Source organism: Saccoglossus kowalevskii, chromosome 16 (genome assembly GCF_978046115.1).
Source record: "Saccoglossus kowalevskii chromosome 16, keSacKowa6.1, whole genome shotgun sequence".
Taxonomy (NCBI): domain Eukaryota; kingdom Metazoa; phylum Hemichordata; class Enteropneusta; family Harrimaniidae; genus Saccoglossus; species Saccoglossus kowalevskii.
The window spans coordinates 17,125,279-17,151,583 of NC_140656.1; the positions used below are offsets into that span (position 1 = coordinate 17,125,279).

General features: G+C 36.7%; 2 protein-coding genes across 2 annotated transcripts; both read right to left on the bottom strand.

The window, feature by feature from the left end:
* Nucleotides 1–702: 702 nt before the first annotated feature.
* Nucleotides 703–5,531, bottom strand: LOC146733703 (histone-lysine N-methyltransferase Set8-like). Its single transcript, XM_085490904.1, has 3 exons — nt 5,313–5,531; nt 5,004–5,206; nt 703–916 (listed from the first exon to the last, which is right to left on the bottom strand). Exons 1-3 carry the CDS (start codon nt 5,529–5,531, stop codon nt 703–705), a joined length of 636 nt encoding a protein of 211 aa, XP_085347030.1.
* A 15,153-nt stretch (nt 5,532–20,684) lies between these two features.
* Nucleotides 20,685–25,578, bottom strand: LOC100371069 (uncharacterized). The gene is made up of 6 exons (XM_002738082.3): nt 25,490–25,578; nt 23,729–23,789; nt 22,958–23,119; nt 22,581–22,655; nt 21,488–21,601; nt 20,685–20,848 (listed from the first exon to the last, which is right to left on the bottom strand). The coding sequence occupies exons 1-6, from the start codon at nt 25,541–25,543 to the stop codon at nt 20,796–20,798; spliced, it is 519 nt and encodes a 172-aa protein (XP_002738128.1). The 5' UTR covers nt 25,544–25,578; the 3' UTR covers nt 20,685–20,795.
* Nucleotides 25,579–26,305: the final 727 nt, after the last annotated feature.

Below are 26,305 nucleotides of genomic sequence, written 5' to 3' on the forward strand. Positions count from 1 at the left end.
AAAAAATGAGCAGCGGTCAGATAAAAAAAAAAAACGTCGAAAATATATTTTTTTCCAAAAAAAATAACCTATTAGAACCAAAGATACAAAATTTGAGATATAAAGAAATCTGCGAGAAAACCACCCTAGATACTAATATACCAACATCAAAGCATTCAGGCTACTGGTTTTCAAAAAGCCTGTAAAAATTAATTGACGACGGGTGGACGACGGGCGGACGGTAAAACTACGGACGGGACAATCAGTAATGTGAACATTCGCTGAGTCATCTTTGAAGACAGGAAGAAAGTTCATTACCAAAAAATGAACGGACAGATAGAACCAGAATGAATATTCCCCGTTAGTGGACAAATTAAGGATGTGATGCACCTTTTTAATGACACTTATAAATGACAGAAAGCTAGATATGGCGGTCGATCTAAAGATATTGTTAATCATGAAATATATAATTCCGAAGTTACTATAGTTGTTCATACGGGTTCCGTATGTATTTTGCTTTTTGATCAAACAAATACAGTTGGTATTCTTCTGTTTTTCATAAATTCCGATTTTCAAGCATACGCAACTTGGGAGAGAGGCGCGGTGTTTTCAACAAAGGGTATTGATTTACAAGTCAAGTTCACTGCATGAAATCATTGTTTGACGTAACTAACAAACATTGAAAAAAACAACAATAAGTGCCACAAAAGGTGCATATCATTCTTAAGGGAATGTCTGCGATGAAAGTAGAAATTCCGCTGAACTCTCCCCGTAGTTGTGCAATAGCTCCACTCCCGCCGGTAGATTCTTCTTTGCTAAAAATATAAGAGTCGGTTCTTCGGTCTTTCTGTAAATGTACTTCTTTATATTGTCGTGGTGAATAGAATGATTTATAAATCCTGCCCAGTTTGTTCCATCGCAATCATAGCCGTCGAGTCTGGATATAAAAAAAAAAAATCTGCGGTGAACAAATGATTAAAAAAAATCACTTCCATATAGCGTCACTGTGCATCCGCGTGGATGAAATCACAAGTACACTATTATTCACAAGATTTATGCATGCCTTCACTTTCACGCAAATTCGATACATAGTTTAGAATAGGAACTTCTGGAATCACAAATAACTTCACTCTTTCATTGTTTTGTTTTGTTTCAGGATAAGAGACTCCTAGTATACCTCAATAAATAAAACACATATTACATGTTTCGGCCATTTTCCTGTAGTTGTTACATCTGAAAACGTACTAAAAAAAGTGGAAAAAAACGTATGTGACATCCGAACTATTTATTAATTTATTAATTTATTAAAAAACGTAAATACGAACCAATTTATCGTGGACTATGTTTTGCAAGGTAATGTTATTGTAGTGAAATGGAGCACGTGATACACTAAAACTTGAAGGAAAAAACAGACGGTGTAGATGGACGCCGACCTGAAGCGTCAACAATAGAAGGGGTCATTCTCCTTCCCAGAGCTCCTTGCGGTTAGATCACCGAAAGTAAAATAGAACTCTGCCAGGTAGATTGAGACGGGGTATGACACATCCATGTATGCCTTTTATAAAAGCAGGTACACACTATATTCAATCATTAAAAAACATAACTCAGCAATCTGGTCTCAATATCGAATGTTTGCTGTGAAATGCAGAAACTTTAATAATCGCTGTTACTAGATGCGTAGCTACCGTTCTGTGCATATTTAAAGTTAGTTCGATGACGGGCGAAATGAGCTAAACGGAATTAAAACAACGATACACCCTCGCACTACTGCAGCTAGTGACGCGTTGTTAACAATCAACTTCCCGGGTGATTTTGAACAATATTTGTACAGCCGGCGTCAGGGTGTAATAACTCAAAAAGTAGGCTCGATCAAGCAACATTTTCAATACGGACATGAATAATGTTGTTATTTCTGTATTCATAAAGATTTTTCAAAACCACCACATAAAATGTGCCTACGATTTTACACTAAAATAATGATGATGTGGTTATTTGGCACTTGAATACCACAAATAATGTTCGCCAACGAGAAGTCTGGTACGCGATGTGTCCGAAAATGGAATGCGCTGTGTCATACCCGTCTAGTTCATAGTTTAGCAGTATTTCTCATTTATATCGGAACACGGACGCGCACGCGGCGCTGTTAAACAAAGTTTTCAACTCTCGTGTACTCACTTGCTATCCTCGGGGGCGGAGCTACCTTGGCTCTGCGCGTGCCGCTGAGGAACTCGGAACGCCGAGCGAAGAGCCGGTTAAAATTCGAGAAAACAACAGGAACCCAACTTTGAAGTAATCCTGAACAATCAAATTAATATGCGTTACACACGCAGGGGTAATCTTGTAACACTGTTCAGTGGAGTCTCAACAACCATCCCAAAGTACCGTTTTCTGAGAGTTTTCGGCTTTTGTTTTCACCGGTGAAAATGCCCGGATGTCCGCCCCGAGAATTGTAAGAAAATTAAATATAGATATAATGGCGTAGTGTGTAGTTTGTGTGTATATTTAATACGAATATTATTTTTTAAATCTTTCAAAGCAGAATGTATCCAACACTTTTGCCTAACCCCCTTGTATGGAATGTTGAAATCACGAGCGACCAAAAGCACGAACGCTCGCCGAGTTTTGGAACGTTAGCGGAGCGCGACACGATTTGATACGATCTAACCCATTCTCCTTCCCAGAGTTCCTTGCGGTTAGATCACCGAAAGTATCGAACTCCGCACAGTTCGATACGCGTTACTTATCATCACTGCACAAAGCAGGGGGGATTGGCACGATAGGGCGCCATCCGATCTGAATGAAACGTTTCGACGTCAGTCATCCGTAGCCATCGTCAAAGCAACAACGTCCCGTTTACGAACAGATGAAATAATTTCAGCAATTTCTTTACAGAATAATCCTCAACAAAACTTAGAAACATTTCATAGACAACTACAGGCTCCAAAATTATTGTCTATTGCAAAACAATTCAACCGACAACCAGTTTGACGCCACAATTTCTTGCTGGAGCCCGAGTTCTACGCGTGATTTTATTGCGTTCAAAACTGTTCCATTTCAAACTGCGCATGCACACACTGTGGTTTCTCGAAATGCATACTAATTAGGTAACTTGTCACTAATAAAAGTCACCAAAAACATTTTGAGCAATTTTGAGCAATAGTACTAGAGTGAAATTTAAACGTGCCTCTGCATTCTCCATGAATTTCGTAACTTGCTATGATCATGGTAAAGAGAAAACCTATGCTTAATTTCAACAGTTAGCTGGAGTCTGATCGAAAACGTGTCTCAAAAAATACCTTTACATCATTTTTCCGATTATTTTTTCAGCTCGTAACGATAGAATCAGTCAATTTAGAACTAACATGTATGCTATCGGAAAGCATTTTGGCACAATATTACTGAAAAAACGAGTTTTTCATTGCTCATGAATATTAATTTATGCAAATGAGACGATTATTTCAACCAATCGTGTCATGCAACTCCCCCCCTGGCACAAAGCAGATTTGCATAGAACTCATTTGCATATTCGAATATGTTTGAACTACAAGATCTTGGCGGTTAACAAAGTTATGCGAAAGTCACTTGGTTACTTTAATCACTTCAGTTTAATAAAACGTTTCACGCTCTGAATCCGAATAAAATGTTTAGTGATTAGAACAAAATATACAAGACTTGCTTTAGAAAACTGCAATAATTTCTTAGATGCCAAAGCATTATAATGTACAATAAATAAATAACTTTATAAACTTACTAGTACTAAAACCTTTGTGTTCTATGACTGTTAGACGCGGAAAATCGAACCCGTTCAAGCCAGAAATAGTATTGAAATATTCACCAGAATACAAGATGAACGGAAATTTTAGGAAATCCCTTTCAGTGAAATTAGTCTTCAATGTTTCTTTCCCAACTATATTCGTTAACAGAACGTTTTAGTGTATCACGTGCGCCATTTCACCACTATAATATTACCTCGCAAAACATAGTCCGCGATAAAATGGTTCGTATTTACGTTTTTACTGAAGTCTGACATAGTTCGGATGTCACATACGTTTTTTTCCCATTTTTTGTAATACGTTTTCAGATGTAACAGCTACAGGAAAATGGCCGTGCGTAGTGAGGTGATTGACCACAAAATTGAAGGCTGCCTGTGGCAGAGGCACTATTGCGTAAAGCGCAAAGCCCTCTTGGAAGGAGATTGCGAAAGTATCTCTGCCACCACACACCGCCATTTTGTGGTGGAACACCACAAGACTTTTACTACGCGTATCATTCGCGTATTTTTGTTATTAAAGGTCTCTAGTGTTTCTTTATTCCTACTGGAAAACAAGTTTTAAAATATGTTATCGATAGCTGATAATGATTTTTTCGTAAATATACTGAAAACGGTTAAATACTTATAATTTTCAAAAGAAAATCATTTCATCGCGGAATAACGGTTACTAAGGTGTTACTCGGTTCATCAAGCTGACGGCCCTGTCGATCGCGAGGCAAACAACTACAAACTATCGAAAGCACTTCGTATTATTGACGACTAAATCGTCCTACTGCCACACCGTTTGTGTAACAGAAATAAATAAAAAGAAGCTTCTAACTTTGAAAAGAGCCAAAATCTGCAAACAACGCGTACACATTCGTTGAGTTCGAAAATCGAACACTTGCATGACAATGTTTTGGTGAGCTCTGACGCATCGACCAATCAACGACGAGCATAAGATCGCGTGGTGGCAAGGATATATTCGTGGAATAGAACTCTGCCTGGGAGATTGGATCTAACCGTGTAACCAAAACAGAACTCGCTTGTGCTGATATTCACTACAATTTACATGATAATTACATCTGTAATGAATGATATGTACGGCTAAACTTTAAGATATTATTATTTCAATTATTTATTGAGAATTGAAACCACTGACTAACTGTTGTTTCCTACTGCCATATTTACACGCGTTCTGTGCGTCGCTATGAGTCCCATGTCGAATTTCATGGTGCTAAGTGACGACATCATCATTCATCGTTTTACTCACACGTAGGGCTTCTTCTCAACTGAATGAAAGCCATGATACATACGAGGTGGCATGTTGTTACGTGAATACAGGCATTCTCTTTTGATGGATTCCTCTACGGTAATAAAACGTCCACGATACTGGCAAATAATTTCGTTTTTTTGGACATTTCTTGAAAGAAATGCACATTTGCCAGCATCCCTGTAATCACGAACTGTGTGCACCTGTAATTTTAATTAAAAAAAGCCCTTTTTAACTATGATTATGCAGTACAGTACTAAATGTTAGTTCTACTGTTATGGCGCAGTACTCATAACTGTTGACACATACCTTGTGAAATCGAGACTTATTGACCATTGCCATAGATTGACTGTCTCCTTCAACCCATTGCCGATACTCGGTCCACATAGTCTCTGATGGTAAAAAATCTTTTTCATTTCCTAAGACAACCATTTCTTTAAACCACGTCTGTAGAAAAGGAATTTTTGTTGAACGGTGCCGACCATTGATAATATCGCGCACATGGCCTGTTGTTCTTAAGCCAGCCATTTTTTCATTCATAGTATGATAAATAATCCTCAATAAAAATATGATTGTATAACACCCAGGTTTAGATCAGTCACTGGCCATGTGGCACGCGAATGCATGTAGTCTGGCGTGTGTGCATTAGCATGAGCCAATTAATTCGATTGGTTCATACTAATGCATATAATGATTGACAGGTAACCAAGGCACGTGTTTTGTTAATTCATCAGAACATAATAATAAAAATATGCCAATTAGATATCGGTTTGTAGACACAAAACTTTAAACACGCTGAAATGATATATAGATGTTTTTGACACATTCGTTTGTAAAATGTATTTATTTATTGTACTAGTCATGTGTTCAACATTCTGACATTGAAATGACGACTGAAAAAAAAGAAATGATAGAAATAGAAACATTATTACAAAACATTGTAAAACCGTAGCGTTTCTCTGATCGCGTGCTAGCACGCTGCCTTGGGTGATTCAGAAGTCAACTGACCTCTATCATGGCTGGATTTTTGGATCACATGTCGAGATCGGAAACTGAAAGGATCCGTGGTGTTCTGGGTTTACGCCAGGAGCGTAGTGGACCATGCTTACTGTGGACGCGCGCAGTCAACAAATCTGGTTACGGAATTGTTAGTGTTCGTGGAATTAATGGAAAAAGAATCAGTATTTATGTTCATCAGCTGGTCATCGCGTTTAATGCGGGTGTTCTGACGAACGGATTAGAGTGTTCACATATCTGCAATATACGAAGATGTATAAGATCTGAACATTTAATTTTAGAAAGTCGGTTACAAAATTTATCGCGAAAGACATGTTTTTTGAATAAAAGTATTGCGTGTCCTCATTATCCTGTTTGCGTTAGAAGCTGAAGATTTTTCAATGATGAGAGTATCAAAATAATTATCAATAAAATAATCAATAGATTTCAGTACGCATGTTAGATATATATATGAAATGTGACATTAAATGTAAACCACAATCCACACGCGTTCATCGAATGTCAATGCCGCCAAGTAACGCAGTTCGCCAGTGCGCTTGCAAAGAATAGATGAACGCATTCACAGCATATTTAAAAATGCAAAACGCACGAATTACACACGAATTTGCAGACCATCAATTTGCCAACACGGATTCAAATCACCACTCATAAATGTTAATAAACGTTAAAGCTTAGACCACAGGAAGCCTAGGAACTATAATAAACTGTACGCGGTACCTATAGACGAGGGGAGGGGGGGGGGGCGTTATCGGCTGGTATCTAGTGTATTGGAAATAGACAAGGGATAAAGGCTCCAGTCAGCTCACATTTTTAAACTGGAAAAATAGGCGAAAAGAATGAAGAATAAAATCTATAAAAAATACCAGCTTGATGAATATTAGTTGCTCTTTCAAATTTCGCGAGTTCACGACACGGTAACGAGTCTTGTGAACGGTTCTTAGCACATTCTGGTCATCATATAATGATCAAGTCGGATCATCTCTCGCGAATTTCGCTAGGAGCGCGTCGTGTCAACAACAAGTTTTGCGGCATTTGATATTTCGTCACGACAGGCTCTGACGACCTCAGTCAGTTCCCTGGATGTTGATGAAACGGCCATCATTCCCGCTAACTTTTACAAAGGCTACATTGCCATCATGAGCAACGCTTTATCGGAGGCGGCCCGGGACTATGGATTGAATATTGCATGTATAGCGGGGTAAGCTAATGTAGGTCAGGTAATCGAATGTTGAGGTAATCGCAAGTCAAGCGAACCGAATGTTGAGGTAATCGCAAGTCAAGCGAACCGAATGTCAAGACATTTGGACGTGAAAATAACCGAATCTTATGACAATTGAATGTCTAAATAACGACACAATTGTAATAGAATGAAACAATGACAAAATAATATTGTAATAATTACACAATAATGAAATAATTAAGGAATAAAGTTGGAATAATGAAACAATAGCAATACGATGCTGCAGTAATAACACAATAATGGAATAAGCGCAAAATAATGTTTAAATAAAGACCAAATAACCGAATAATGACCAAATAATAACCAAACAAGTTTCCAAATAAAGACCAAACAACTAAACAATGTTCAAATAATGACACCAAGCTAATTTTGGCGGTATTCTCACCCCATAGTTAGCCAAGGCAGTAAGTGCACAGCCCAATGGTACATCTGAAGTATGAATGTATCGCACATAACTATCTGATGACCACCGGCCGAGTGCCTTTATTAAGTGATCCTGAATTCCGACTTGTGCTGCGGACGATGCAGCGCCAATCCGAAAAGAATGTCCAGAAAATTGAGATGAGTCCAAACCCAGGCGGTTCAGAAGCTGACGCATGTAACCGAGGAACACAGATCGAGTCAAAGGCAGGTTGTTTTCAAAAATAAATAAGGGGTGCTCTGTTTTGAAGGCAGGATTCTTTTCCAATCTAATTGCCAAATATTTTCGAATGGCAGCCACTGGGCACATACGATCGTTAGAAAAGTAAATTTTCTTACAAATAGTAAATTCCCCACAACGCAAAAAAACAAAAAATTACACTAAAATTACTGTTTGCTTCAGGAGGTCAGTATAATGGGAGAAAACCGTTCCATTTAGTGCTGAAATAATTTTGGCAAAAAGTTTTGTTGTAAATGGGAGGCGAAGTTTAGTACGTTGTCCTGAATTCATTTTGATAGAACGTAGAAGCAAATTTGCGATGATGCATTTGGTGATTGCCAAGAATTTGGTAAGCCTGCCTCGAAGTAGGCAAATCTGACACCAGCAAAAAGTGACAAAAAACATAAGTAGATCTTCCGAAATTTCAGGCAAACATGACTGAGAACATGGAACATTGTGCATGCAAACAAATCTGACAAACTGGTGTAAGCCTGTACTGTAGGCCTGTCTAGTCGTAGGTGTAATTGCTAAAGTCCAGATACATTTCATTTCTTGTTCTAGATGTGGAGAACTGCATCGAATGGTGGACACTGTGACATCTCTCTTGCGTTTGGTGCTAGCATACAAAACTTCACAATGAAGTTATAGTCCATAGCGCAAAGGGTCAGACGACGCATAAGTGATGGTGTGACAGTGCGATGAAGCCCTCCCTTTCTTGATAATACGCACAGTTGCTTGATTGCCGCTGTTAAACTGTATTCTGTGCTGTGATCACCGTTTTCCCCATAAGAGCCATAGATAATTCATCACTGCGATCCAAATTTAGTTCCACAAGTTGTGAAGTTCAACTAGCTGAACCAAATATAGCGGGAAACTGAACTATCGCGATAATATGCAAATGCAAACTAACCATGTCAATAAATCATGCATAATGCTCCACATTAAGCATTCATAAAATACCATATGTTAAAGCATTTTGTCTAGCAGCTCTGAACAAGAAGATTTAAAAGTGTTTTTACCGTTTGTAGAAGAAAAAAACATGGCGGAAAAAGTCATTTGACTGCTAAATTTGTTATTGCTTAAATCTATAATACACATGAGTTGTTCTATATACCATAACAAATCTAGACGCCTAGACCATCAGAAAGTGGTCAAACAGCCACTTCCGGTTTTATTTCAACCCATTATGGCTGCCAAACCAATTGGCCAATCAATATTCTAAAAGTCTAATGCACCAGTTCACAATACAGGCTATAAGTTTGAAGAATATCAAACTATTCTTTTCAGCGATTTTCTCAAAAAAACTTAACAAACTGACGATAACAATAGGAGCCTAGCCCTCCGGGCTTGGGGCCCCTAAACAAAAACTCCAGTGATAACAAAAGGGCTTGGACCCCTAATTAACTTGCACATGTTTTCATGTATTTGTGGAGACTATTTAACCTATAAAAAAAGGAAAATGAACAATGACCCAACTAATACTACTCCCAGTGTACATCGCGCATTATGTGATGAAATAATAAAAGACACTGCATTATTACATTATAGTTGCATTAGTTCAATCAGTTGTTCATTGGAATAAAAAGTTAAGTCCCAAAACAAACGTGATACGCATCTGACCAAAGGAAAAGCTGCGTTGCTATTCTGTTCTATAGTTGGCTGAGGTTTTCTCAACTTTGAAAAATGTGTGCAACTACCCTAGTATCTCATTGGGACCTTGTCAAATCTACTACGTAAGTGCCACGTGTTTCAAATCTACATCAATGATTCACAAGACAAGGTCCGGTGATTAACTTGTCCTTTGATGCTTATGTCAACAAATGACTAGCTAGCATGTTCAAATGTGGCCCTTTATATCAAGCCTTTTAAACACTAAATGGAAAAGGTTTTGAGTGGGACAAGGGACAGAGAATTTTTTATGCAAAAATATAATACAAGTTTCTATTTATTCTGAGATAACAAATACAACTGCCTTACAATAATTGTTACAATTTCCCTAATTTTTAGTTCATGATCACATCATACACACACATAAATACTCAAATGTAATAAATACTGCTTTAAGGAACAATTCATAATTGAGGACGAGTGTGAACTAGTAAGGAATTACTAACCAATCAGGTGACAGCCCTATGCTCAGAAGGTCCTCTGTTTAGAAAATTTAAACTTTTGTTCAGAAGGTCCTATATGTTCAGAAGGTCCGATGTACAGAAGAATTTTTTATATAACAAAAAAATATATATATTTAACACAGTATTTACATCTCTTCAAAAATATACATTTAACATGTGTCGGTAAATTGTTCTGCCATCAGTGACAATTAGATTTGAAAAAATCGAGGCAAGAGCTTTAAATATGTAATGGACTATGTAGTTCTCTGGTCTTAGGTATAAGTTATCCCCATATATTATTTAAAAAAATAGGGTGACTGGAAAAAATATAAAATAAATAAACAAGGCCAATAAACATTCAAATAAAAATAAATTAGAGGGAAAATAACAAGACCAATAAAATATGAAGAAAAAAAATGAAAGAAAGGAAAATAAAAAAACTAGGCCAATAAAAATTGAAACAAGCAACACAAAAAAATGCTGCAATCTAATTTGGTTGGTCTAAATTCTATCATGAAGATATTTTCTACGACAATATCCCCTAATTGAATTGTCACTATTTTGTATGTCCATACATTCTGCCTGCTTAGACTTGTGATGTTTCTGGCATTTCTCGCTGTTTCTGTGCACATTTAAAGCAAAAAAACAAAAAACAAAAACATTTTTTATTCACCCAACTTTTGAGAGTAAAATGAAACCCCTGCTCTAGGGCCACGAGAGTAAGCGCTGACGTCAGGTAACCAAGGGAAATAGAACAAGCTTCTTGTGGCTTGGTGCGCCATGACACTTGAGGCGCGAACCAGCCACCACCCGTTGATGATTAGTATTCGAGATATCAGTGGAAGCGCTGTTCCAACACCATTATACACCGATCTGACGCATATCGCGCGAGGTGTGCCTGGAGTTTGTTCGAAACTTCGAACGTTTTGAAGTCAGTCGTCTGTTGGCACGTATTTTACAGAAATATTAAATCGTTTCATGGGTCTGTTTACTAAATAATGATAATTGAAACTTAGAAAAGTTGTATAAACAAACTGGACCAAAATTGCAATAAGTTTACGCTGCTAGTGTCTACGCGTGATTTTATCGCGTCAAAGGGCGTTCTATTTTCGAACTAAGCAAACAACACCGAATGAACGGCAAGGTAAATACTACCTCAAATTACAGTAAACACGTACTGCGTGCGTGACTCGAACCGGCGCTCGCGTACGGCACCTAATCGCCTAGCTTCACGCCACTACACTCACTATTTTCGAACTAGTTGAAACCGGAAATTACGCAAGTACTTTCGAACTTCAAACACAAATTTGATTATCGTTATTTAAACGATAATGTACGACTTGCCGGCCCATAATGGACGAAAGCACACTTTGCACGACATAATGTACATCATTGTTATTATTATTTAGCTTTCCCCATACCTGTGAATTTTACGAATTTTAAAACGAAAAATGAAGCGAATAGAGAGACGACGTTTGGAAGGGCCCGGGAATATGAATACAATATACACATACGCACAACAAAACATTCGGACGCGATGAACACAGTAGTTGCATGCATAGAATGAAAACAACAAAGGTTTGACTTACGATATTATTTATCTCGTCAGAACAAATAAATCTGAACATATTTATAAGAACGAACGCATGTACAAGAAAGCGAAAGGATAGGATACAAAATCAAGATAATGCTCAGGGCAAAAGTCGTCGGCTGATTAATGTAACAGCTGATCGACGTAAAATAATGCCGGCAGTTGTAGTTGTAATATTCATGAAACATGTAAACAAAATTAATATTATATAGATTTTAATATCGAACAAGCAAATCGTTAAAAAAGATTAGGTTAAAATTTTGTCTTCGAGATGGCATTATGAGAAGTTGGACTACCGTGAAAATCAATGTTGACAGGGGGTTGGAAAGTGCAGTTGACGAACATGCTTGAAAGACTGTGCCTAGACGAGGTGGATACCGCTGAATTTGAAACAGATCTTGAATGTTGAACATTAGTTAATTGGAAGAGGAGAGGAGTCAACAGATGTAGGATGACTTGAGATAATTTATGGAGGTGATGCTGGTTGTTGTACTGGTTTCATAGTTTTCGCTGTAGAGGCTACCGGAAAGTGACGATGACAGTTGTCACTGTTGGCGCGTTGAAGGCTGGTTCGAATAGCTTTTTACGCTAGCTTCGTTGACATGCCCACTGACATACATAATATGCCGAGTGTCGAAACCAGCATCATCCAGTAGTTTACATGCAGTGGCACGGATACAATGGTTGGTATAGATTTTAGATAAACCCGCCTCTTTACTCAATGTCTTCATCATTGCTTCAATCGTTGTTTCACCCATCGGCGCATTCACATACCAAAAAGGATTATCCGGGTTGAATGGGGACTGTGGTCTTTGAAATAACGAGTTGTTGGTGAGGTTTAATAAGCTGGTGTGTTTCTCAAATGATGTTACAGGACAGCGTTCAGTACCAGTTTCGTACATGCGGGCATGACAGGTGTAGTTGTCATCGACACCGCCAGCGTGTTTTTTTACTTTCTCGTTAAATGCGTATTTGACACATCTTTGGCCGATGTCGTCTCTCTCCACCACAATTGACGATTTTGTCAGATTCCGTATTACTACTCGACCTCTCATACCAAAATGCAACATAAGGTCGAACCAAACCAATCGCTGCAAGCCGACGTTAGTCGCAATACAAAACACTGGAGAGGCCGAGAGCTTCGTCAAATCACCGGATTGGTTCCTTGTGCGTAGTTGTGTCCTTTCCCTCTTTCTTCATGGTCTTCACAATGCCACATAACATATGATTGGCAACCTGGAACTCTCTGTCATGCATACTATTTATCTTACGGTGATAGGGAGGACCAGTGATGTGTCGGTGAATTGACACCCGTAAACAGGACAACGATGATTTTCTTTACTTCTCTTCATCTTGCTTTTGAGTCGATGCATAAAACTCGTAGCAGCTCGGAAAGCTTGTCAACGGGCAACTACTGAAACTCTAATGAATATTTTTTGTAATCAAGCCATTCTGTAAAAGAAAAATACAAAATAGTAAGGATTGAGATTTATTTAGAGACATTTTTTTCATTATTTGACCTGATTTAATAAATACACGACCCCCGTCGTCGATCGTCTGGGGTTTGCCGGTAATCCAAAAAACTCTTTGTAATTGAGAAATGCCCAAAAAATAGAAAATTACTTACCTCGCAACATTCGCACTCCCCATTTTGTTTGCTGTGACGTATTTTCTCATTTCCCGCATTTTCAAGGGTATCTAGCTCTGCTTCGCCAACGTCAACAAACCGTGCCATGGTGAAAACCCTGAAAATGCCCGTGTTACTGGCTGTGTCGCGACGACGGTTTCGGCAGGACGGGAACCACAATGTTGTATAAATCATAAAAATATTCATTATTAATGATATAGCACACCATTATTTAGTTCCATTTTTTAATTTGTAAATTGTTTACCCCATAATTTCCCTTCTTTTTAAATACCCACGCCTTTATTCGTTTTTAAACATAACATTGTATACTTATGCTTGTTTTGGGGCCTGCTTACTCAATAATGTTGTACATTATCGTCAATAATCTGGAATGGTGACGTCATAAAATTCACTGGTTTTGGTAATGCTATAATATGTGATAGTTTCTGTTGTTTCGAAGATTGAGTTATTTATGACATTAATATTGCACTCACTAAACAATATTTCACAAAAATACGTGATTAAAAAGCAACTTAAATTGAGAAAAAAATGTATCAAGTTCCGTGTATAAACACCAGTGTAAAGAGGCAGCGGAGCGCTATTTTAAGCAAAGTCGGCTATTAAGGCGCTGTTTCACACAGGTCTGCGCTAGGACAGCACTTCCTGTGACTACACAACGCCATTATACGATGTCAATTCGCCTTTACTTTCCCGCACTTTAGTTGGCCGCCATTTTTGTAAATTACACAAATACATGTAAATTACAAATATGCAGTCAATTCTTGATCAATTGGACCTATCCGTGCTACATCATGGATTTGCTGAGGAATAGGTGCACCCCGGGACTGTGCTACTTACGTCTGGCAGAGACTTAAATCGCCTAGGGGTAGCGACGATAGGAGACAGAGGTAACCTTCGTGAATTTTGCAAATCGGACGAATCTCCTGGGTCGTCTTCGCCGTCCGATCAGGCTGGTGGTTTTTCCCATTTGACGTATAATCCGACTCGCAATATTTCAGAAGAGAGTTGTTTGCTTTTTAGCGGGTCCGTGAATTCCAGGAGAGGATCGGAAAGATCTGGGGGAAAGGTAAGTTCAGCACCGAGCAAATGCTCATAAACGCACTTGGACGGGACATTTTGTTTGTCTGGCCGCTCGCTGCAGTACCGACCTCTGCTAAAAATTGTTTAGCTAGGGCTGGGCTTGGGTTTAAAAAAATTATATTTGACGCCAATTCAAATCAGACCGAAGTGATGGAGATGGTAACCGGTAGTGAAAAGGATGAATATGGTGATAGTATTGGTTTCCCGCAATTTAAAGACTGGATTTGAAATGATGCAGTGTGCACCAAATACACGTAAACTGAGTGTGATAACATGCATGTGATCTGTTAACTCATTCAAGGCTAATTTGGGGTCCCAGTAAAAAATCTGTTTATGGCCCATACAAAAGAATCTGTCAACCCAACCGCTAGTGTCTCCAACCGATAGTATTGTGCCAGTTATTAAAGAAAAGTGTCAGGGATGCAACCAAGAAATTGATGTGAGGAAATTGAGAGAACATTTGTGGAGTTGTGAGTGCTTCTCTGATACTGACACAGATCATGAGACTGAAGAGAAACCCGAATCAAATGTAAATGAAGAGGCCAGTATATTGTAATACTTAATTTTTGACATGAATCCAGGGGCAGGTACAGTTACATAGTTTGATGTCAAGCTTGGGTTTTGGGGTGTGGGTAGTAATGGAAACACTTCTGCTGTTGTCATTGTCACACCTCTAGCACAGTCATTTAATTGTAATGCAATGTTGTTAGTTAAAACCTGAGCATTGTACCTTTCAATGGATATGGATAAATTAAATCCAGAGTAAAACTGCCTCAGAACAATGTTCTCCTCATCTCTGACGTTGCGTCATGCCGATGTCCGGGTCTCGTGAAAACTCGACCCACTTTGTCCTAGATGCCTCGACCAATCTATCTGATGTTTGTGTTTTGCATAATTAGTTATTTTTTTGCTGTTCCACTGATATCTCGAGTATTAATCATGACATGTCAATGAATCTATGACTATGTTGTATACTTTTTTAATACCATTTTCTTAAAATGTTGGGTCTAATGATGACTAATGCGATAGTTTGTAGATTCCCATATTGATGGAATGGTGCGTAGCTCCTTGATGCATTGATCATTTAATTGAAGTGTTGGTGGATCAAGCATTGGTCTGGAATCAGAATCTACATCTTCAATAATACCTTCAATTTTGTGGGGGTTGGCTAACTCTATACCGACTGGATTCAGTAACTGACCTGCAAACCACAAGCGAAGTGGCGATGAGTTTGTAGTGCACATTCCATGATTAGACCATGCACTGCTCCATAATTTGTGATTGATCACGCTCAAGTAGACATGGTGAAGTGTTGCTAGATGCTGTTGGTTTAATGCATCTAATATACCCTGATCCCCCATGAAATAAAATGACTGGTAATACAATGTTAAAACCCCCTCAAATACGTCTCTCCAAAGTCTCTTGATTTGTTGATTATGAACACTGGTTCCTGTAATCATGCTCCCTCTATTATAATACCCTCGCTTCAATAACATGTAATCTGCAATGTCGACATTCTCCATGCCCATATCAGAGCGTACCCTGCTGGCAACACCATATGCACTAACGCCACTTAAAACACTGCAACAGACTCGCTGCTGGCAAATGCCGAAATCATCTATTCCTCCAATAATCACAAAATGCCAGCATATCAATTTATGACTTGTATCAATATGGCATAACTGGTTTGGCCCTTTTACATTATACACTCTTCGACTTTAACGGTTTCGTTTCCTGTCATTCACACCATCTGGGTCAGTTCTTTTGATACCGGTTCTTTCAATCAGAAACTGGTTTATCATTCGTTCGCCACAATGTAGGAATCAAGCGCATCATTTGAAATGTCAGCAAACTCAATCTCGTTGAGTCCATAAGTCTGCATCCTTCGATAAATGTTTTTTTCGAAGATACTTAGCATGGAAGCTATTTCACTAATTGGGAAAACCTCATTCTAATGATTTTCGAGTTGTTTCGGAATATTAAACTGTGGAGCACCTGCACTATCCTCTCGTGATTTTGGAGGTTGTACAGATTGGGAAACGTGACCATTCTCATATATTACAACATGTCTTGTATGCCGTTATAAACATATCGGTTTATCCAAAAAATTTAAATACTCAATGATTTAACATTTCTTTATTTTATTCAATAGTTCCCCTGTAAAATGGTTATCATTCACATGCAAAATACTTGATTTATTATGGTAAGAGAAATTGGGAAAATCGCAATCACCTAGATTGAGGAGTTTAAACCTATTTTGAGGTAACAAAGCCCCTAGCTAAGAACTAATAAATAAATATCAAATATCACTGTATCATCTGATATTTTAAACTGATATGTAATTACTTTGATTCTAAAAATTAACTCTTTGCAGCTATTTTTTTCAATTTTGGCTTTATCTTAACTTTTTTTTGTTTTATTTTTACGTTAACCACATAAATACATAAAATCATCCCATCAAAAGAGTACAATTTCTACACAAAAACCATGGCAACAAGATAATTATAAATATACGAATATAAAGTAAAGAGGAAAAAAAGGGGGTCAACATCACAGCATAGTAAAACATTCCCATTTACAGTGTGCTTCGCTAATTTGCCTCCCCCTATCGCTATCTCTTTTTCACAATTATGAACTTGCCTGATGAGATATAGACATCCATGAAAAGAAGGTATTTTGTTTCTCATTTTAGAAAAGTAGATATGGCGTTTAGCTAGAAGAATAATATAATTTGTTATATTCGAAAAATCCTTGTTATTCTTCTAGCTAGACATGATCTGTGGAAGGTTTCAGAAACTGGTCTTATGTTAACTCGCTTGAACTTTTTGAATAATATATATCCAATCTTTATTTCTGGATTTATTTTCCTTCTTGTACTGTTCAAATGCTTCAGACAAAGTTATTGTCATGATGTGTCTAGCCTCTCCATGTTTCTGGTTCAGTACATCTTTTATATTTGGTACCCCTTGGCTGACGTCTGGGGACAGCCTTAATGTTTTTCTTTACTTCCTCATTGATTCTGTCTTTTCGTAATTTTCTACTTCTTGGTTTCCACCAATCCCTTTCAGTGTCAAGCTCTTTTGGTTTGCGAATTTTCAAATAGCCTGCAATGGCACACCAAAATTTATGGTGCCGTTGTACTCCTCCAATAACTGAATGTAATACACTCTTCAACGCATTCCTCTTTTCTGTTTCGATGGTACCTTTTGAACTCTGCCTGATCTCTTCCACCTTTCCTTACACTGAATTCATGACAGCAATTCCCAGTTTAAACTACCTACATGCTGTTTTAGTTAGAAGTAGCCCCACTTCTTCAAGTTTATTTGTTGTGCTGGGTTACTGTACCAATTTCTCTATTACTCTAGATCTTCAGGATGGTGTTTTAGGAAGTGAGGACTTTACTTTCTTCACTGTTCTAAACTCACAAGTTCTGGATGAAAATGGGGTGGTTTTCTCATTTCCAATTATGTTTTTTCCTTGCAATTTTACTCGCCATGACTGGGTTTTGAGCGCCGCAATCTTCCATTTTTCTCTGTCAGACATATTCTTCTTCTTTTTCCGTGTTGCTGATGAATTCCTCTTTCCTTTGTTTCTCTGTATTTCTCCTTGCTCATTCTTCTAGTTTCCCTGGCTTTTGATAATCTTTAGTTCGTACGTCTGTGCGTCCGTCCGGAGTCATATCTCAGAATCCCTTGGACCAATTACGTTCATTCTTTGCATGTGCCTAGTACTTTATGTGGGACATATGCATATGCAGTGGTTTAGGGATTCGATTAAAAATGGCCGAATGTTGTATTTTGGACATGCTTTGTCAGTTTTCATTCAAACTTGGTACATAGATTATACATGTTACGATACATGTCCATAACGATTTATTTCGCAATTGGATCAAAGATGGTCGACTGGCAGGCATCTTGTTTTGTTTTTTATGTCAGTTTTCATTCAGGTTTGGCACATACATGTACCTTATACACATTAGGATGCATGTCCATGACCATCTGACTTTTGGCCTTACTACTATATTTCCACAACCAATGACTTGTCTTTTGTCTTTCTTTCTGACAACTTTCTCATGTATCCTAGCTAATTTTTTTCTTTCACGATCACGCTTTAATATTTTGATATGTCTCCTTCAGCTGGTTTTTCAACTTTTCTCAATATCGCCCCGTTCTCAGTGCTTTTGCACTAACTAAAATGCCACGAATTTCATTTTTCTCTATCTGTGGATCATTAAATGACAACAAATCTGAATAGACCGAAAAATGCAAGAATACTCAGCTCCACAAGTTTTAAGAAGGCGCTACACAAAACATTATATTACTGACAAGAGCAATTATAATATCATTAACACATTGAATAAAATAAATCAAAGTTACTAAAAATAGTGGAAATGCATTACTGACCATGGACCTGAGGGTAAAATTGTATGATTTTTACTGGAAATTCTAATGAAAAATATCGTAAGTTCCAATATGAAGTCGTGTTTACAGTTGGTTTTTAACTATGCACAGATTTTCCCCAAACAGATAGGTGTTATTTCCATTTCCCAAACCTATGAGAACAATTCCCTACAAAGTTCAAAGAAAAATCATGTTTTGTTTCCAATTAAATATCCAAAACTAAAACTGTACAGACAAGACAACTGTCTAATGACAAGACATTTGGTCATAGTTAACAGTATCTTAACAGATACACGTGGACACTAAGTTATACTCTAGAAAATATTGTCCGTCTACGGACAAGACAATTCTTTTAGAAATTTCAACCTGTTCATGTTGAGCCCAAAAAATTACCTTATAAACAAATTTATTGATTCATATAAATTGGAAACCTGTTGGGGGAGATTTATTCAAGGATGAAAAAAACAGACTATTTTTGAATAACTAAATTGAGACTTTTATCAAGAATTGAACAACAACAATTTAAAAACACAAATCTATAACGTATCACATATCTTTGTGTTTCGGGTGTAATTCTGCTATATCTGGACCTTTTTTCTCCAAGTAACAAGCATACAGCAGAAGAACACATTAGTGTTAAAGGTGAAAGTATGATATGACCACCTTGCATATGACGGCCCATTCTTTCCACAAATCATGATCTTTGTAAAGAAATGGCAGCCAATCCCCTTCCCCCACAGACACACATGTTCGAACAACTTACGTTTAGTTTCATAGTAAGCTCACAGAGTAGTTGTGTTTATAATAGTTTTAAACACCATATACCAGCAATTAAATTATTATTTTACCTGCAGGGATTACACGAGGTACATCTTCTGTTGGTGCATACAGTAAAAGGGATCGCATTGCATCCAAACCACTGCCTAGAATTACCATATACAATCGCTTATTTGCTCTTTACACATTACTCCAGAACATATGGTTTAACATTTACAAACATCCAAGTCGTTACAGTAGTGTATACACAAGTGTTTAAATGTTAAGTAGCTGCGAGTAGTTTGTCACTCTCCAGTGAAGCATCTAATTTTAAAGTGACCCATCACACAAGTAAAACTTCTTGAAAATATGCGTGATTAAATCCATGTACATTTTTTGCTTATATAAACAATGTTTGATGGATGTGTCTACTGAGGAATATGTGGTCACTGCTGCATCTTCTTTGGTATACTTGCTATCCACAAATTGTTTGAAGTCTTCATGTATTTTACCAGTATTATCATGAACTGAATTCACTGTTTTGTCCTGTGACAAAAATATTGTCCCCACCACTTGCAATAATATACACTTTCTCTTCAAGATCTTACAGTGATAAAGTTTTAAAACAGAATACAAGGAATACTGGGGTTCTGCGATTTATTAAATCAAAGTTAAAGCTCCCGTGTGCTTACAGATTAATATGCAATCCCATCTAGGAAATAGTCGGTGAAAGAGCAATGGCGTTAGAGGATATTATTTTATTCAACATACGAACTTAAGTTCAGTACGACCAGTAATTCATTAATCAACTTTGCGAACTTATTCATCTTATTCTTGTCGGATTTTATGCAGGGTTTTATTTTATTCATTAGGTAAGATTACTCTGGCTCAAGACTGCCTACCTGCACACACACACACACCTGAAATTCTCAGATGGCTAATAATCTCTAAACTAGCAGTTACAATAAGTGTTGTCACGATATGCAGTGGTAATTCCGAAAACACAATAGCCGGGTGTATTCCTATTTGGAAATCAGAACATGTACAGAAAGCCGGCAGTTGTCACGGTCATACAATACTAAATGTAAATAATTAAGTAATGATAACCATACCACATTATGGTATCGATGCATATAATTTAAATAGATAAATAATTAAATATAACTTAAGTAGTAAGTAAAACAATACTGCAACTAGATTGAATTTCACAGATTTAATAAGCATAATTTGCAAGCACTTCCGACATGATGCAAGTTGAAATAAATGTCATTATTATTCGTTAATATCCTATTATCTTCATCAACATATTCTACACAGAAAAGTTGAATGGCAGGGCACGCTTATCTACGATGTCGCCACAAACTGCAGAATAAAAAAAGATAATGCTTAACATTAGGAATTGAATAATAAGTTCAAATGATTCAGCATCCGTTAGTGCAGTACCTTGAACTCACAGTTAAAGTTTATTTGATCAATTCATCATTAAATTTAAAGCTCGAAGAAGTGGGAAAGAATAATATGGCAGACATTAGATATATTAGCTATAGAGCAAATTTGAAAAAAAAAACACTTTTCATTTCACATTGTAATATTCAAATTGTCCGTACTGTGCCATGCCTTTACAGCATAGCATAGCCCTCCTTCTCTATACAATATATTCATGCTATAGAGTGCTTAGGAATATGATAATAAGATACTATAATTAATACGATAAAGATGTAGGACTGCATTTGCTACTATTGGTTTCGTATTCGAGTCTGCTAGGGTTAATCTTCATTATGGCAAATGCACTAGTATATACGTACATAGATTTATTGGCGCGGAGCCTGTATAGTGACGTAACTTGTAGTTAATCAAATTAGAACCACCTGCAGCAGTTTCAGTAACCATGCATCCCATGAAGGATTCGATGCAACTGAATTCAATCGATTCATTTAAAAAATGTACATTGTTTTTCTAAAACGTGCAAAAGTTATGTGAATTATAGCAAAATGTCCTCACCCCCGAAAATTGCATGACTGTCCTCATCAGAAATACAAGCGTATCTGTGGTTACATGCATCCTCTACTTGCACGCATTCATTATCACAAAGATTAATTGAACCGTCTGGGCAAACTGAAATTAAAAAAAATCATTTATTAACTTCCTTTACAGTAAATAATGGGTTTGTTATCCAGTTTACCTACAACATACTTCCGGTCATCCAGGCGTAAACCACTACAGGGCAGTGTGCAACAGCCCAATCACCCTATTGTCAATTTCAATATTGACCAAAATACTGTACTTTAGTACAAAATCTGGATGTTTTGGTAGCAAATAACATTATTTATGTATATCGCACCATCAAAACTATAACCAATCTATGATATGTTTATTCACCAGAGCAAAAATCTCAAACACAAAAAGATCGGTTTGATGTCATCTGAAAATTTAGACCCCTACGGTAGTAGGTATGGTATGTACTCCTGATATATTGCATGTCTGCTGCAGATGCGTTGATGTACTTGTTTATATTTGTGTGGGAGTAATGCACAGAAGTGTCACCCCATACATGTAGAACCATTTGAAAAACATTATCTATTAAGTAGTAGCATACAGCAGTTTTCTGTTCCACATTAAGAGAATACTTACTACACACAGTGACGTCATTTGTTCATGTATTTTTGTATCAGTTGGACCTGAAGAAAATTGAATACAGTCTAGCGACTTAAACGCTATTTTGAAGGTGTGATACAAATGTTTTCTATGGATGAACCATACCTATTCCATGTTGATAAAATTAACAAATAACAACTTTAAGGACACTAAATGCATCAGCAATGACTCCAGTACCACCACAAAGGCTATGAACCTAGAGCTAGACTTAAGATTGCAACGCATGGGCATATGATTCCAACCTCTGATACAACGTACTGTATCCTGATAACCAGCGGGTAGGGAAAACAAGTTTCAGTCGGCTGCTTGTACCTCATAATGGTATATATATTGGTTCGTCGTATCTTACAATGTTGTCAGTATACTTGATGCCAAAAAATATCCGAATTTCATATTAATACATTTAGTAATGATGGCAACGATAAAACTGAATACTCACGTTCAAAACCGGCTTGTATTAACATGTATGTCTTCTGCAAACTATCAGTAACAGACCCACCAAAGTTGAGCGCACCTAAACATGTAAAGTATTAGTTATATGGCCATTTAATTCCTTGAAAGTCACGTGTTTTCTATATACACATAATATGTGTAATTAGTATTTGTGTTACTTGTAGATAGAGTAGACTTACATTCGCATTTGCTATGTCTCTTGATCAAAGTTTTGAAATTATATCGAAAAAAACACTTTTTAATTTGTGAAAGGTGACAAAACGTGACTTTTGTGATTGGGATTAACCGTATGGGTCAAATGAATGAATGCCTTTGTTTGCGAGCTGATAAAACGCCTTGAATGTCACAATAAGTTTAACTTACCTTCTTTTAGAATTCTCGTTAAAGTATCATACATTGGACACATGTGTGAAAAAAATTCATGATCGCAGTACAAACAAGTGTTTTGTAAGCAGTCTAGAAAGTCAATGCAACCATAATCTACCTCACACATTGCACATCTGATTTCCAACTGATCACATCCTCCTGTAATGATGAGAAAAATGATAGTAAGTACATTGTACTGTATGACAGCACATGCAGACAGTCGACAAAAGTGACAAATACAAATGAGAAATACAAAAGAAATGCAGTGAGACACAAAAAAATGCAACTTACAGACACACAAGAGACAAAACATAAACAGATATACCGAGAAACAAAACAAAAAGGAGACACAATCAGACAAAATATTTCGAGAGAGCACACAGACGCACACACGACAAAACATTAAAAGAACTAATGAGAGACAACACGTGATAACACAGCGAGAGACAAAAACATGGAAAACACAATGATAAAAACAATGATCAACAAAAGATAATTGAAGTAGCAAAAATAAAAAATAAAATAGAGGTAAAAACCGAGGGACAAAATGAGGTAAAGGACGGGGGCAAAATATTAGACAAAGCTTGGAGAGTCAAAACATTGCAGTTGAACGTAAGGTAAATTTTGCCACTATCAATTATGAATACAAGCCAATTATGCTATGCAATCTGAATTAAGTATGTATTTGCACTCATAGATTTCACATTTCCATGAATGTTAGTGTGAATTGATGAATAACACAACAGATTTATTCGTCTTATAAGTTACCTTGCAGTTGATAGCCAACAATAACTTCATATATGTCTTCTTTTTCGATATTAATGAATTCCTGTGAATATATATACTTCTACTCTCATAAAAATGTAAAACAAATCAAAAATTGGATTTGGATAAAGTGGAAATAACATACTCAATTGTAGTATTCAATATCCCATTAGCTAAATACAGTAATTTAATATAGAGAATATAATTGATATACTAATAATCTACATGAAATGTTATAATTGGGGTTCTTGTGAATACTTATCAGGTTTACAATACATGTGTGGTATGAAACATTATTGTGGTTCATAATACATGTCATATATTGGCATAAGATATTAAACCGCATCACATCGGCTGTCAACAGTCGTCCCGACAAGAAAATAGTTGTCTATGAACGAATACAGAATGATGCATTATTGCACACCTAAATGACTTGGAGAAAACTATTTAGAGTGAAGTGATTTGATCATGTATACATATTTCACATTCCTTGCAGCATACAGCATTATTCTGAACATTCGTGTCTGCGAATGGATGTAATTAGCCTGTAGTATACTCAGTCTATGAACCTCTAAAGTCTAAGTTAATGGTAATGAGGCTCAGCATCATTCAATCGGCAATCACTACACTTTGATTATGTCACGTGATAACACGCATGCGCGTTATGTTTGTAGCTGGGCACTTGGGCCATTCACTATTAAATATTTGAATTTGTATGAAAGCTGATTTGTATTTAATTTTTTTCATAAATAATATTTTAAACTAACCTACAGTTTTCCCGCGCTGGTAAACTACTTCCGCGGGGTGTTTGTAATTCATAACTAGTCAACAAAATAACTGAAAATACTTCATTATTTGTTACTTCCACCAAGACGGTATTGTAAGCGTTGGTTTGCCTGTTATCAGGATGACTCAGAAAGTTATAGATACATTCTTGTAAACTGTCACGAGGGCTTTTTCTTGACGCAAAGGCGAACCCGTTTTGGTTCCAATGTATTAAATGTTGTATATATGTGGACCAGGTTACCACGGAAACGGTTATTATTTAAATATTTTATTTAAAACTTGAGGACTTGGTGTACATCAACTTTTTAGGAGAGGTGACATTGATATTGTTCGATAGATTACATTTTGTTAGAGATATTGATCTTGTTGCCATGGAAACACCAAATTCGGGATTCCTCGAGACAACATATATATATTCAAGGCACAATTGTTTTGTTTTTTATTTTCAGAAATAAATCAAAAGCGTATTGTGTGCGTATAAATAGGGTTGTGTGATAACATATATGGCGAGTTTGATTAATTTATCTATCCAATTTACTCAACACATTTTTGTAACAACCCAAGTTTTTCAAATATTTGACACGTCATGACGAGCACCACAATGTGCCAATGATCTTTGACGATAATAAGTCGCGTTATACACGACCCAAACTGATGGTAATTTTTCTGGCTAGTGTAAGTATAGTCGGCTCTCAAGGACAAGGGTGGGTTGAAGTAACTGTAGCTGGAAACTATGTTGATTCTCAAAGTAAAGATACAATAATGGAGTATACTCCATCCTTTATATTTGAAAACAAAACAATAATATCGTCATCTAAAATTCAATAATGAAACAATGTAAAGCACACGTCTCCCTGAAATTCTGCAACCCAAATGATTGAATTTCTGAATGTGTAGTTCCCGCACAAATGTGGAAGCTGAGAACACAAACTAATACTACAATTTTGAAATACACGGTGAAATGCAATGTAAACTTACCGCATATACGTTAAGGATGCAAGCACAGACGAGTATAACCACTTTGAAATACATTGTGAATAGTGTTCAGATAGCAGACCTCCTATAATGAATAAGAAATGTGTTAGGGATTTTTATACACGTCATTTCTGAAACATTAAACGATAGTAATAGTATTTCTAATTTAGAAAGTTCCGTAAACCGGGAACCTTAGGAAATTAAACGCAATTGAAAATGGCATAATGGGTACAGTATACTAGAATTGTGATTGATGACACACTTGTTGAGTTTTAAAGACATATTCTCAATAAAGTATCGACATTCCGAAGTGAACAAATTGTGCCCCCAAGTTAAATATGAACTTGTATGATACTCAATCTCGCAAAACAAAATAAGCCAAATCCTTTAATTTTCCTTTCACTGACAAGCCTGAAATTAGTGATTATATTCTAATGATACACCCCGATAAACGCGAGATTAAGAAACCTTCAAAATCCACTTCTTGTGCTTCTTTTTTGATCTGTGTCTCCATTTTTAAAATGAGATAATGATATACTATCTACGATAGTGTATGGCTAACATTGACTTTAGTTGTTTTACTATCATAAATTTTCCACAGTTTTAAAGAAATATCCTACACTGTCCTACATGTTTGTAAATTATCCACGTCATTGGCGTACATAAAATGAGTATGCATTACAATTATTAATAATTTTCACTACCAACTTCAATTCTCAACAAAATATCATTTTTTTGATACCTAATTAGGTAATATGATATTAGAAATGCTAATTTACACATTTAAATTTCAACAGTTTTCCCATTAAAGAGAGTTCC